The sequence below is a fragment of the Selaginella moellendorffii genome, unplaced genomic scaffold (assembly GCF_000143415.4).
Source record: "Selaginella moellendorffii unplaced genomic scaffold, v1.0 SELMOscaffold_7, whole genome shotgun sequence".
NCBI lineage: Eukaryota > Viridiplantae > Streptophyta > Lycopodiopsida > Selaginellales > Selaginellaceae > Selaginella > Selaginella moellendorffii.
The window spans coordinates 3,041,361-3,056,762 of record NW_003314268.1 but is presented as its reverse complement, the minus strand read 5'-3'; the positions used below and the strand labels follow the sequence as shown (position 1 = coordinate 3,056,762).

At 41.0% G+C, this 15,402-nt stretch overlaps 2 protein-coding genes and 1 pseudogene across 2 annotated transcripts; 1 reads left to right on the top strand and 2 right to left on the bottom strand.

Annotated features, from left to right (window-relative positions):
• Positions 1 to 2,348: 2,348 nt before the first annotated feature.
• On the bottom strand, positions 2,349 to 4,317 carry LOC9652576. The gene is made up of 6 exons (XM_002966322.2): positions 4,310 to 4,317; positions 3,952 to 4,226; positions 3,686 to 3,897; positions 3,601 to 3,634; positions 2,829 to 3,544; positions 2,349 to 2,771 (listed from the first exon to the last, which is right to left on the bottom strand). The coding sequence occupies exons 2-6, from the start codon at positions 4,223 to 4,225 to the stop codon at positions 2,490 to 2,492; spliced, it is 1,518 nt and encodes a 505-aa protein (XP_002966368.2). The 5' UTR covers position 4,226; positions 4,310 to 4,317; the 3' UTR covers positions 2,349 to 2,489.
• Positions 4,318 to 7,775: 3,458 nt separating this feature from the next.
• LOC112345217 lies at positions 7,776 to 10,878 on the bottom strand (annotated as a pseudogene).
• Positions 10,879 to 10,912: 34 nt separating this feature from the next.
• Positions 10,913 to 15,087, top strand: LOC9634074 (peptide deformylase 1B, chloroplastic/mitochondrial). The gene is made up of 6 exons (XM_024671549.1): positions 10,913 to 10,964; positions 11,006 to 11,135; positions 11,213 to 11,388; positions 11,436 to 11,566; positions 11,632 to 11,694; positions 14,812 to 15,087. The coding sequence occupies exons 1-6, from the start codon at positions 10,913 to 10,915 to the stop codon at positions 15,085 to 15,087; spliced, it is 828 nt and encodes a 275-aa protein (XP_024527317.1).
• The last annotated feature ends 315 nt before the right edge of the window (positions 15,088 to 15,402 follow it).

Genomic DNA, 15,402 nt, shown 5'->3' with positions numbered 1-15,402 from the left:
TTTCTCTAACCAGCAGCAGCAACTGGCAGCAGTCGACCATTCACAAGCCCTCACAAAGGTTGTGACAAGCACTACTTCTACAAGTACAAGCTCAACCTCCATCTCAAGAGGGAGCATGTCAAGGAGGAGATGGTGGAGCACAATGGCAGTGACGAGTTTAGCGATGGCAGTGATCCGGAGCATTTGGTCCAGGGGCCTAGGAAGGGAAAGATGAGGCTGGGAGGAGGAGGAGGAAATTCAAGGCCGGCATCCACAGCGGTGCCGCGAGCCAAGAGAAAGAAGACAGTGGCAGCAGGAGGAGGAGGAGGAACATCGAGTGGCATGACGAGGATACAAGAGGTGGCGGTGGTGGAGACGAACTTGGTGGGGAGGAAAGTGATAATCAAGCATGAGATCCAGGAAGATAGCGAGGAGATGTGGGATGATCTGATGGACGATGCCAAGGGGAACGACAAAGTGTTTGAAGATGATGAAGAAACTAAGGACAATGTGGACCAGTTACTTTGGTCTCTTTACTTTTGTGTGTTTTACTTGTACAAAATGCATAAACAAAGTAAGGTGATTAAAAGAAAATGAAGAAAATCAAGGTTGGATTCGAACTTGCGCAGGCAACCCCACATGATTTCTAGTTATGTCCCCCTTGGCTGCTAGTTCTGAAGGTCAAGAGGAATGAAGAGGACGGATTCTTCAATTCTTGTAAGAGCAAATTATTTTCTATTCAGTAAGACAATTCTAGCTTAAGCAGCCAATATGTTTAGAATAATATAATGTCCACCAATCTCTGCTTGGATATGTTGTCAAGTAACTCACCAGTTTACAATTATCTTCAACTGTAATATAAGTTAAAAGTAAACAGTTTGGTTTCTCATAACAATACGTATTGGGAGACTATAATACATTTAGTTTAGAAGTGTAAAACACTAAATTTCCATCATTTTGCAGATCTAAAAAACACTCTCCAAAATATTCATTATTTGGAGATTCCCATAAATTAGTTTTTCCAGAAAAAATGCAAGTTTACAATTCATTTTGATATATAGTATATTCATACGATTTGGGGATTGTAAAAATTTATATAAAATTAAATTTTTTATATAAAAATTTATATAAAATATGATCAAAGAAACCAGCACTTAAAGTAGTCAAAGTAATATCACAATTTTCAAAATATTTGAAAACAATATTTATATTTTCTAAATAATTTAAGGGTTTCCAATGAGTTACTAATATATATCAAATAAGATAATTATTAGATTCACTAGAAAATGCTTGCAATAAATCATTTATTAACTTTCTAATTATTTCATTTATTAATTTTTGGCAAAAATCATCTAAAACTGGTTTTCCAGTTGAAACTCCTGTAGAACAATATGGAGTACTTCTAGTTAAACATTAAAGTTTTATAACAACACCACTTCCATCAATATCTATTAAATCAGTATCAATATAATTTTGTGGATAAAGATGAGATTCATGTAATTTTAGTGCAAGTCTTTTTATATTGTGTAAAATTATATTAATATCTTCCTCAGTAAGTGAATTATTTTTACCCCAATCTATATCTATTTTACCAAATACAATTCTACAATGTATAGCTAAAATAAAAAGAACTAAAAGTATAGACATTAAAAATTAATTTTAAATAAAATTTAAAGATTATTTATATATAGAAGTGTGAGGGCCAAGTGTACAGTTATGATGCTGTATACTAATATTAGCGTAGTGGGATTTTGGTAGCCGTCAGAATTGGTTTCAATCTGGACCACTAGCTCCTGTATATAAGCTAGGGTTTTTAGGCTAATTGAAATGCACATTTCTGTATTCCCTTTCCATATTCCAAGCACTCACAGAAGAAAATAAAAAATATTTAAATTTTTTAATCACTAGCTATATGAGAGATTAATTTATCTTTATATATATTAATATTATATAGCCTAGACTTGAGTACTATATTTGTTTAAAATATAAAAGCTTTTACCAATGTATTACCACATGCCTCTTGGAAGCTTGGGTTTAGATGGCATGGCTAATGTTCACTATTTAATCCATTTCTCTGAAAACCATGGGATTGAATGTTTGAATCAATGTTGTTTGCTAGTCATTAAGAACATTTTCAACTTGGAAGCACTCCTTGCACAAGTGGCAATCTTGGAGTGGAAAGATATTGTAGAGTTAGAGCTGTAGTTAAAGAAATAGAGGACATCTGATTGCAACAAGCCACACAGTCATGCCACCATCTTTTGTGGAACTCATAGTCGAGGTGGATAGATTCGATCATCAGTGCTTTGTCTATGGTTCCTTTCTGGGTGGTAAGGATAAATTGCATAATTTCATTCCATGCTTGCATTTTCACCAGTAATAGCCCTGTCTCCATACAGAGAATTCCATTGTGCATTCAGTTCTGAAGGCAATGTAATTGTGTTCATTTTTTATATTTTCTGAATGACACCATGTGTAAGTTTTATTTGACATGTACGAAGTTGCGATGCTTACTGGGATTTATCCCACTCCGTGTTTTGCAGGCACGCCGGATCGAGATGGTCGGGCCCCAGCCTGACGCAGTTGATGTAATTCACCAAGCTGTGGCCGGCGATCCCAGGCACGAGCAAGCCTGCAATCCTTGCCACAGTGGACAACCTCGTCTCGCTAAACTCCCCGCCATATCTATAGCTCATGAAGAAGCTCTGGACGAGCTCGAACAGCGCGTAAAGCCGGGACAGCACCATGTAAAGCGGGGAGAAGAAATTGGGAAATGGCTCGTCCGGAAGGATCTGCATAGAAAGTTAATATGGATCCTACACAGAGAGCAGTGTCTCGGAGTAAAGTACCTGGAGGGTGTAGTTGTAAGTGAAGTAGCAGGAATTCCCGAAATGCTTGAAGCCAAACAGAGAGTTGTCGAAGGGAACTCGAGCTACCATGTCGTTATTGTAGACAACTCTAAAGTACCTCATGGTTGGCTTGTTTAAGCTGGTGTCCATGAAGGACGCAAAGCTCTTGTCCCCAACGCGGGGCTGGCCAAACGTATAGAGCGCCGCGAGCCTCCTGGCAACGTCGTCCTCGGTGTTGTAAAAGACTCGATTCTCTTCCCGGTTGTAGAAGAGCATGGCGGTGAAGAGCGTCGCCAGAGCGCCGCCGAGGCTGTGACCGGTGATGTAGAGCTTTGCGTTTCTGTGTTTCCGGAGGATGGTGACGAGCTCCGCACTGATGTGGTCGTATGCGAGCAGCTTCGTCTCATCGCTGAGGACAAAGTCGGGTAATCCAGATGTTGGAGTCTGTGGCAACGGAGTCCTCGAGTTCTCGTAGATGTTCTGCTTCAACCTCTGGAAGCTTTGCATCCTGGTCCTGTCGCCCAAGCCCAGTGCTTCGAGGAATCCGAGATGGACACGGCCGAGCTGCGGGAGCTCGTACCAGGAGAAATCCAAGTCTGTGCACCAGTCGTATGCATTGAAGGCTTCCGTTCCCCGGAAGGCAAGAACGATGGCTCCGGCATCAGTTTCCCGGTCCGCGAACATGAATGCTTGAGTCGAGTTATTTTTCTGAAACTCTGTCGCATGAAAGGGTGAGGGCAACGTCAGATGAAACTGGATAGCGACCTCTTACCGTTCCAACAGTTGTAAGTTCCTAGTAGATGCATCTGCAAAGGAGAAGCTGATGGAGTCAGAGGTTGTGCAAGGCTTGGACTTACCTTCCAATTTTGATTCACGACAAATTCGATGAACTTCGGGTTCTCATACGCAACCTTAGACGCCATAGCACAAACATCTGCTACCGCTTTGGAGTCTGGACATGAAAGACACAGACGCTGAGACGAAGGGGCTTGGAGGAGCCTGATTCTTGGTTCCATGTGGCCGTTGAAAGTTAGGTAGCTCTCCGAATCCTCGGAAGGATCAACAAGCGCTGGAAGAACAGCACACAATTAAAAGTCAACACTGTGAAATCAATTCTAGTTACCTTGTGGATCCATCGAAAGAGTATACAAGGTCCTGAGAATTCCTCCATTGGATGCACAAATGTTAATTGCCTTCTCCACCCATCTTCCAAAGTGCTTCAGCGGTTGAGAGATAGACCTCACGCTCCAGAGCATAAACAGAGAAAATCTCGCTCTCCAATCCAAGTTCACACTCCCGACGTCCAAAGAATGCGAGATGTGAGGCCACAGGTACGACCACACGCTCGTATAGTGTGCTACGAGATAGCATCTATCATCTGCGACACGAGTGCCCATACTGGAAATAGCCTGACAATGTCGAAGTTCAAGAGCGAAGAGAAGAATAAGAGGATAGCTTTAAAACATGAAATTCTGACTTACCACAACTCCTCATCAAAAAGAGGATTTTATAGAGTGCTAAGTCTTCTGGAAACAACCCAGAAACCGCGGAAACTTCAATCCCGCACGTATCCTCCTGCAAGTTTTTGCAAAAACACGAGATTAGCGCCCACACTGTGTACTTTGCCTGCTAGCCTTCCACGCCGATCTCAACGTCCTGGCCGTCGTCTAGTTGCTTCTCCCGATTCCGGACGCTGATCTTTCGGAACTTTCGCTGCCACCTCTGTTGTTGCGTTTGAATTCCTGAGTCGCAACTTGGCCTTCCCTGTGTTGATACACCTGCTTTCCCGGACATATCCTCATTTTCGCGCCTTCGTGATAAACATCCGGAAGACTCGGACCACTTCCTCGCCCGGAAGACTCGCACTTCTTCTGGCCTTTTCACCGATGTAGTTTTGGAGGCAGTCAGTGCTCTGATTCTCTTCTCAGCGTTAACCAGGATGATATGAAGGTCGGCCATATCGTTTTCAGATGGTCGTGTGGCACGGGATCGTCGACAGCAACTCTGAAAAAATATCACACAAGAAAAGAAAAGGAGAAAAGGTTCAGCTTCCAGCCATCTTCTACGATGGAAATAAAAGCAAGGCACTCACCGCTCGGTTGGATTCGCTTTTAGGCTTATTGTTCTTCACCAGCTGAAATTTCCGGTAAGTTGAAAACGGAGCGCGTAATCGAACCGAGCATCTTCGCAGGAGACGAGCGGAATCAAACTTAACAGTTTGTCTTTAAACGCATCGGGAGGAGGCGTCCCAGACCTCTTCTCAAACTCCTCTTCCAGATTCTGCAAACAAAGCCGACATGAGGGCACACACAACTATGGAATCTCTACAGGCAAAGTACCAAAAGTTCTTGTCCAATTGAGTTCAGTGATCTTGGAGTCATCTGGTCGATGTAAAGGACACCCTGTGCGAACAAATACCACGGCCACCTTGATGTTTGCACAGAAAGAAAACAAACGAGACATTACCTCCAGGTGATCATACTCATGTCGGAAAATTCGAGCAGTCCAGCTACCATATTTCTTCCCGTTGATGTCTTGAGATTTCAACTCGGATCGATATCGGTCTCTGGAAACAAAGACGCAAACTATAAAAGAGAATCTCTATGTACAAAGGAATAGTACCTAGACATCGGCTTGAGCGCCATAAAAAGGTAGGCATCCTTCGAGAGTATCAGCTTCTCGCTCTTTCCCAAACTTGACAATCGTTGGATTCACGAAAACGTACCTTTTGCCTTTGCCTCTTTCGCCCTCGGGATTAAAGACCATGAGCCTGGCATTGACGCCTAATTGTGGAGTCAACAAGCCTATTCCATCTCTCCTGGCAAAAATGAAAAGAAAGACAAGAAAACAAGGCATGCCAACGTTGGACAGTGATGAAATTCGCGAGGAACATACCTGTACGTCACGTCCAGCATAAGCTTCTTGACATTATCATCGAAGGAATTGATGCGGATGTTCCTCGCGGGAGCTTGGGATCGGGATACAAGACAATGCTGAGATTGGAATTGAATTCCACAGAGCCAGCTGCGAGGAAACAAGAAAATCAGGAGGCAAGAACCCTATACCACGCAATCTCAACATCGGCTTCCGCTCTCTGTGAACAGTCATGTAGCTGCCGTTATCATCCTCGCTGCTGCTGCTGCTGTTGCCGGAATGTGCCCGCATTCAATCTCGATCGAGCTTCCAAGAATCCATTTCGAGCATTCGATGGCGCCACGGATTTCCGCCACGCCACGGCGCATCACCGCCAGATGCCGCCATTGCCCAAATAACCACCAGAAATTAGGGTTCTTGCAAGGTTTTATATTGGCTGTTTAAGAATTACTGAATATAAAGTGGAACTTCTCTCGGAGATAGCAGCTCAAAGGCATTCTAGTTGAGTTGACTTATACAAATGTATTTGAAAACCGAACACTTCGGTTTCAAGATATAGATTTGTGAATTACTTGGATCTCAATATCAACAGAATATTTCTGTATCTTGACATTAGTAGAAGAGAATGTCTGAAAGAACTGATTGATAAATATTTGAATGGGATTTCAGGTAAACAATTATGTGATACACTTCCCCCTATTAAACTGTCAAGGAAACATCTCTGAAAATTAATAATTTGCACACTTTATAAAATATGCACCAATTTAAATGAGTGGGTGGATAGCCATGCTTCTCTCCAGAACTTCAAGGTTGGAAAGTCTGGAAGCCTATTCTCCAGCTGCTACTCAAGCAAGTAGCAGCTAGAATTGGAGCATCAGCCACTTCAATATGGTTCTCCAATTCAGGTATAGCACTACCTGTCTCTTCCACAGTCCAAAAGAGCCCCGTAATTTCATCTTGTCGAACACTTTTATATTCCCCTCAATTAGGAAACAAAACTCATGAAAGATCACGGTGAAATCATTTCCTCTTAATGTGCACTGATATTGCGTTGGATTTCTTCTGCTAGGCACCATCGCGCTCTCCAATTAGCGCGACCAAAACCATCCAGCACCAAGCAACAGATCAAAGTAAGGGCATAATGTAGAGTAAGGATTGCCCTATTCCTAACGGTCCATTAGCTTTTGCCGCTTGGTGTCCTGGCACCTCAACAAGCTGTCCATGAAATCGGTAAGCTCTCCCAGCCTTGTCTGGTCATGCTCGACATGTCACTCTGGACAGCTCATGATCGCTGGAGCGCAGGAGGAGCAACTCTTCGCAATTCCTCCATAAAGAGGCCGACTTTCGCATGCGCTATGGCTTAAGCATCAGATGCCTAGGTTTGGTGCCGTGGAGATCTCAGGCGAAACTCTTCATTGCGTCAACAAGCTCATCGCCAACGATGTGGCCTACTCGACTGCGTTCCAAGGTGATTGCAAAGGAGAGATGCAGGTCGCACCGATACTGGACAGGATGCTACGGAACCTTGGCCGCTTTACAAGGCCCCGCGAACTTGAAAAGGAGCCCCCGTCATCGCCATCTGACAAAAAAGCGGACTTTGTGCTCCAGTATGAGGCTGACAAGAAAGACACGTGACCCTGGTTGACGCGGAAAACCTTCCCATACGTGTACACTAAACGCTACACGCTTCGTGGCCTGCGGCTCAAGGTGACGTTGGATTTCAAAAGCAACGCGGGAGTCGAGAATCTTTACCAGCCCGCTATGTTCGCCATACAGGAACTCCTGGAGACAGCAGCGCATCCGAAGAGCTACAGACCGCCAGTGACCATCATGGTAAGAATAGTTAGTCACTTGGATCATGAGCATATCGTCTTCTAGGCCGGTGACAAGGATGACTGGTATTACGGAATCCTGGAAATAGATGGTTTCGTTTGGGTGGAGAACCATCAGATTGATCCAGCCAACGATAAGCACTTGAGAAATGTCGGTGTTTTCAGGTTTTCCAATTTTTGATAGCTGTGCTAGAAGTATATGTAAAGATCTTTTCGCGGTCTCTTGAGCTCGATCTTCTCTCTACTCCCACGCTGCACTGCCGAGTGTAGCCACTACAATGCCACCTGTTTGCTTGTCCATTGACAATCCAGGAAATGCCAAACTTGGCTGCCATGGTTTGCAAAACGAGCGATTGCTCCTTCCACAGGCCTGCACTGCAATAGAGCTTGACCATGAGGATGTAACAAGCCAAGTCACTGGAGCCACTGTCCAGACTCCACGAAGCGATCAAACACGGCTTTTCCCATGCCGGTTGTTTTTTAAAAATAATTTTAGCATTATGTATAAATTTTTATATGGTTATTTTTACTCTAGTGCACTAATACATTTTCATATGGCTTTTTCACATAATTTTCTTATAGCCTAGATAGTGTATAGTTTTTTATTTTTCACTGAAACATTGTTATCCAAATAGTTTTCTAGAGTTATATGCTATATAATTATTCATATAGATTATAGTTTGATCAAATTATTCATGTCACAGCCAACCATCAAATCTACCCAGTTTATTATAAGCCCATATTATCCAATATCAAGCTGCAATGTCTTTAACTCATCCATTGTTGAAAGTGTTTACTTGCCTATGTAAGTAAACAAAAAATTTAATATTATTCACCAAAAATTGCAAGATGGATCTTTCAAGTATGAAGTTTTTGGAACATTATTAATGCTCTTCACAATTTGATCTATATAATTTGCATTAATGTAACCTCCACAATATGGGCAAGCCTTTCTTAAAGTTCTACTATGTCTTCAACTAAAATTTATATTGCTTTATTGTTGTCAGAAAATACTTCTGGAAATTAATGTGAAACCATATCTAAAATTATATAGAAACACCACCAAAAAACATTGTAGTGAGAGAGAATGTAAACTTCCCTCAGCAAACTCCCAATAGGAAGAATGTATATATGATGATGAGCGATGGCCATTGATCGCCATAGAGGACCCCATAGTCAATTATGTGGACGCGCTTGGCAGGATCATCTGGTTGGTGAAGCGCTCCATGGCCTGGAGGCTGGGAAGATGATTAGAACGCATAAAATCAGAATATACCATCTAGTACATCTATCCTACCTCTAAAGACGTGATATTTAAGAAAAAAGAAAGAAACAAAGTGCCTTGAACATTGTAATTAGAATTCTTATACTACTCAAGTCTCAATAATATAAATTTTCTGAGAAGTAAAATTATTCTACACTGCTTAAGCAAACAAAAAACATAATAAAAACTATATAGTTTTAACATACTTAGATTATTCAAATTTTATTTGTGTTGGCATTAAAGATCCCTCTTCCAAACCAAACATAACTCTACATTTTGTAATCACTGGCATTCAATGGCTAACAAGATTTTAGTTTTTTTTTAAACATAAGCTAAGGATCCTGTTTTTTTTTTTTTTTTTTGTTTCCATAACTCTAAGGCTATAAATTGTAAGGGCACAAAACAAATTTATTTTTGTGTTATTTATGGTGTAGCAAAGTAAGATCCTAAGATCTTCTTTAGACTTTCTAATGGTAGTAGCCTATTAGTTTCAAATTCATACTTTTGAAGAATGATCTGTAGAAAAAAAAAAGCTAAGTAAAAATCATACCAAAAATTAGTTCGCACCTCTTATGAAGTTTTAACCATGTTATTTTCAATTAGTGGGGATGTCATACAAAACCTTGAATTCACTTTTAGCACCATATGCTCAAAAATTCCCATACTCTTCATAAATAAAGCTGTTGGTTTTGTCCCAAAAATTATTCTAATATAGATATATTTAATAGTTTTAATTGTCCACATGGCCTCAAATGTCAATCTCTAGCTTATAGAAGATGGACTGCTTGTTGCATCAACTTGGAAGTACTCCTTGCACAAGTGGCAATCTTGGAGTAGAAAGATATTGTAGAGTTAGAGCTGTAGTTAAAGAAATAGAGTACATCTGATAAATGTTTTTGATGACTGTCAAACAACATTGATTCAAATATTCAATCCCATGGTTTTCAGAGAAATGGATTGAATAGTGAATATTAGCCATGCCATCTAAACCCAAGCTTACAAGAGCCATATGGTAATACATTGGTAAAAATTTTTATATTTTAAACAAAATATTTTAAAAAAAAAAAACTACTCAAGTCTAGGCTATATAATATTAATAAATATAAATATAAACCAATCTCTCATATAGCTAGTGGCTTATAAGTTATAATATCATAATTAAAAAAGTTATTCATTTTTAATTTTCTTCTATGTATAAAAATAAGTCTAAATTTGATTTAAAATTCATTTTTAATGTATAATTTAACTTCTTTTTATTTTAATTATACATTATGGAATAAATAGATAACTCAGAGCCTTCACCCATCACAAATCCTTCTCGGCCTTTGTCCCACGGCCTCGATGCAGTCTGTGGATTGGAGTTACAAAGCCACCCAAGCTGACTGGAATGACCACCATCATGTCAGCTTCACCTCTACGAATAGAGTTTGCTGCCGCATAGAGCAGTAATTCGAGGTGGCACAGGCAGTAGAAATCGAGTAGTTTGGTCCCGTAAGTCCCAGCTCTATAGTCAGCAATGCCGACGCCATGTTGGTAATCGAGTAAGGAATGAAAAACGGAGTGATCCGTCTATATTCCTTCTCGATCAGCGACTGGACTCCATCAGAGAAAACTGGGAGCCCTCCCATTCCGGAGCCAATGAGTACGCCCACTCTTTGCTTGTCAACCTGGTAAATAAAATTGCTCCTTTAGAAAACAAGAACAAAAGAGAGAGGTTTGCTACCTTGTCGAGCTTGTCTCGTCCAAGATCAGCGTGCTCCAGAGCTCTCTTACCACCAACGATTCCGTACCTAAGGCAGTCATCCAGCCGGCGATCGTTCTTGCCATCAATGTAGCCTTTCGCCGAGAAGTCACGAATCTGTGCCGCAAACTTGGTAGGTCACTGGGAGGCATCGAAGCGATCGATCAGCCCGACTCCACTCTGCCCATCCAGGAGCTTGTCGTAGTACGTGTCCACATCGTTTCCAAACAGCGAGACGAGTCCCATTCCCTTCTTCGGATCGGTCTCGCGCTTTGGAGCCGCATCGGTGGCCGCCGACGCCATGGCACGGCATTTCTAGCGCGGCCTCGCAGTGGGGATCGATCAAAAGCCCGAAATTTCCAAGGAAAAGCGCATGCATTGCATGAAGAACTCACCGATCTTGCGGCGAGCGGTGAGATTGCGTGGTATAGGGTTCTTGTCTCCTGATTTTCTTGTTTCCTCGCAGCTGGCCCTGTGGAATTCAATTCCAATCTCAGCATTGTCTTGTATGCCGATCCCAAGCTCCGCGCGAGGAACATCCGCATCAGTTCCTTCGATGATAAGGTCAAGAAGCTTATGCTGGACGTGACGTACAGGTATGTTCCTTGCGAATTTCATCACTGTCCAACGTTGGCATGCCTTGTTTTCTTGTCTTTCTTTTCATTTTTGCCAGGAGAGATGGAGTAGGCTTGTCCGCTCCACAAGTAGGCGTCAATGCCAGGCTCATGGTCTTTAATCCCGAGGGTGAAAGAGGCAAAGGCAAAGAGTACGTTTTCGTGAATCCAATGATTGTCAAGTTTGGGAAAGAGCGAGAAGCTGATACTCTAGAAGGATGCCTACCTTTTTACGGCGCTCAAGCCTACTATTCCTTTATACATAGAGATTCTCTTTTATAGCTTGCGTCTTTGTTTCCAGAGACCGATATCGATCCGAGTTGAAAGCTCAAGACATCAACGGGAAGAAATTTGGTACTGCCTTCAGGGGCTGGACTGCTGGAATTTTCCGACATGAGTATGATCACCTGGAGGTAATGTCTCGTTTGTTGTTTTTTCTGTGGAAACATCAAGGTGGCCGTGGTATTTGTTCGCACAGGGTGTCCTTTACATCGACCAGATGACTCCAAAATCACTGAACTCAAATGGACAAGAACTTTTGGTACTTTTGCCTGAAGAGATTCCATAGTTGTATGTGCCCTCATGTCGGCTTTGTTTGGAGAATCTGGGGACGCCTCGTCCCGAGTCGGTTAAAGACAAACTGTCAAGTTTGATTCCACTCGTCTCCTGCGAAGATGCTCAGTTCGATTACACTCCGTTTTCAACTTACCAGAAATTTCAGCTGGTGAAGATCAATAAGCCTAAAAGCGAATCCAACCGAGTGGCGAGTGCCTTGCTTTTATTTCCATCGTGAAGATGGCTGGAAGCTGAACCTTTTCTCCTTTTCTTTTCTTGTGTGATATTTTTTCAGAGTTGTTGTCGACGATCCCGTGCCACATCTGAAAGTGATATGGGCCATCATATGGCCGACCTTCATATGATCCTGGTTAACGCTGAGAAGAGAATCAGAGCATTGATTGCCTCCAAAACTACAAAAATGTTTAACCCCAAGTATCCTTATGCTTAACTAATTGGAAAAAGGGGTGCATTCCTATTCATAAGCTTTCCTTTTATATTTGAATCTTTATGAATTGTTTTTTGAGTTGTTCTCTTTAGTTGTTTACAATTCACTATGCTTCTCTGTAAGTTATGCCCTAATCTTAAACACTAGAGCAAAGCATTGTTAAAAAGTTTTGCCCTCTAGGGACAAATTGCAATACCCTTCACCACTAATGTGAGTGCTTGAATATAGGAATAAGTGTTTAGACCATTGCTTATATATGATAATGGATGGACTTGAGAGCCTCGGTTTCTTGACACCCTACTCCTCAAGTCAAGTCTAACCGGAGCAAATTGGGCCTGCTAGATATCAATCAACATATGGTGTGATTCCCTTAGCCAACCAACAAAGTCAGACCCGTGATTTCTTTGATACTAAATGTAAACGCTTGAATTTAAACTTCATAAAAGGTTATCCAGCCTAGTATTATTCAAATCCAAGGATGCTTAATCCCAAATATCCTAAGATCTTAACCGATTAGAAAAAAGCATTTTTATTCATGGGCCCTTTCTCTCTATATTTAAACTTTTATAGATCATTTCTCGAGTTGTTTCCTTTGATTGTTTACACCATTTTCTTTGAAAGATTGTCATTGCTTTAGACTTGGCTGCAGTCTACTTAAAGAAGGTTTTTCTTGATTGTTGTTTGCCGAAAGACATCATTAGTGATTGAGATTCAAAGTTCACAAGTGGATTTTAGAAGAACTTTGTAAAGGCTATGCAATTGATTTTGAAACTTTTTGAGTAAAGGTCATCCTTAAATAAATAGGCAACTTGTAAATTAGGTAGTGGAAGATATTTTATACTATAACATTGGTTAAATGCAAGGACAATGGGATTTATAGTTTTTATTGGTGCAATTTGCTTACAATAATAGCCAATACAGTGAAACTAAGTTAAATCCTTACTTTACCATATTTAGAAAGCATTCCTGAACAGTTGTGGAGTTAGAATTGCATTTGGGTAAGGATGTTCAAGATAAATTTGACTCAAAGGCAAATGATCTAGCTATAGAACTTGATGAGATTCTAGTGATGCGCAAATAAAATTTGCAAGCAACTCAAAATACAATGGAGAATTTTGCTAATGAGCATTGTTAATTCCAGGAATATAAAGTGGGTGATCTCATCTTTGTGTAAATGATTTTTCCATCAAATACATAATAAAACACCTTAGTGCTTTTGTGGAATGAGAAGAGTGATAAATTTTCTCATCGATATGTTAGTCCATATGAAGTGCTAAAGCACATTAGTAAGGTGATTTATTGGGTGCAGTTGCTAATTGGGTGAAAATTCATTTGATATTTTATGTGAGCCAATTGAAGAGTGTATTATCTCGAAATGAAAGTCCTAATGCCTCTTTGATGTATACGATTGTGAATGATAGACTAAGAGTTTAAACAAAATTCCTCAAAAAGGGTGATCACTAATATAATTAATTTTTGGGATGGGGGGGAAGGATTGAGTGGCATAATGGAGCTTTTGAGGTAACTTAAGGGATGGTTGGGTGGTGAAGAATCTTAAAGAGGTGTAATGTATTAGATTTTTGTCTTTTCATGCTAGATCATAACAAGTGTTTATTGGTTATTTTATTCCTATTTATCCCCTAATGTTCTAAAGATTTATAGTGACAGTATATTCAAATCTTATCCTATGCTACACTAAAAATAAAAGAATTGCACTTAAAATCTAAAAAGTAAAAAGAGTTATAAATTTAATTTTTCTTCACATTTTTTTTCTTCTTTAGATTGTTTTTAGGTCTTGAATTTCTCCTAGGGTAGACAACATATAGTTCCAACTATCTAAAGGTCTTTAGGGCACTATAAAGGATGGTCAAATTTATCAATCAGCTAAACTCAATATGTCATTTGTGTTGTAAGGTATAAATTTTATTGCAAACATAAAAAATCATAATATACATTCATAAAACCAGATAAACCATTCATTTGGCCATGGGCACCCTGTTCCAAATCAATTGCCATACACAGGCCAATGGTGATTGGGAGTGAGACAGATGCAATGTTTGGAATGCCTCTCTCACACTCTTGACGAGTATCTGGAGTAGAACCACTGAGACCATCGGTCAGGATCCAACACGAAGAGGTAGTGGTTTAAGAAAGAGAGCTTTGAGTATATTGCTTCTTCTTTCTCTGTGAAGAAAGACGTCAAACTTCTATCTGGAACAAGGAAAAGCGAGAAGAAGATGAAGACTTACAATTAACTAGTTCATTCATCTTGCAAGAACTTTGTGGGAGCACGATCCAAGTTTCAGTGCTCTTGGCCAGCAACTGAAGACGTGAATCAAACCAACAAAACAGTTTTAAGAATCGAGCTTAGAGAAAGAAAAGGAAACCTGTGGGCCTCATTTGCAATAAGCAGTGGCGAGCCCTTTGGTCTCTTTGACTCCATGAGCAGGGACATCGTCAGTGGATTCCTCGTGAATGCTAGCAAATCGACATCATAGGCTGGATGTTGCCATTAGCGACCTGCAAATAACCATTTGCTGGACAAACTCCCTAATCTGTGAGAGAGGATTATACAGCTACATTTTTCTGTTTTCTGGTTTCGTCAACCAATTGTGAATTTCTTTTTCCCCCCAAATCGTGCCAGGATAACTGCAGTGTTGCGTCAATGGGGTGCTCTGGAAACGAATCCGTAGCCACTCCATGGAGTATAGAATGGGAAGTTTGAAAAACCTCCTCGTCAACATGTATGGAAAATGTGGTGCTCTAGCCCGGAAGTTCTTGACGGGAGCGAGGATTCCAATGTTTTCTCCGGGACGATCATGCTCGCAGCAGAGTGGGCAGAATGTGTCTGCGAGCTGGAGCTCGAGGCGTGGCAATCGTCAACGCAATGGATTAGCTTCTCTCGAGCGCAGTGGCTGCATTCTGGGATAAAATAGGATGCATTCGATGTGATGGCTCTCGTTAGAGCGCCTGCAAGGTCGGTTTTGGATGGGATTGGTAGCAAAGATTTGGTGCATATGCCCGATCGGTATGATTTTGGAGCATGCATGGGGACTACTCTGAGAGGTTGTGATGGACGAGAGATTGTGAGCGAATCCACCTCTAGATTGTCAAGCTCAGATTGGTCGATTTGTAGAAACTAATCAAAAGGACACCTTTGCCAAGATCCCTTACATAATTATAATTTCTGTTCTTACTGTGCATGGAGGCCGAAGCTTCGTTTTGGATTTGATAACATGCTTGCAT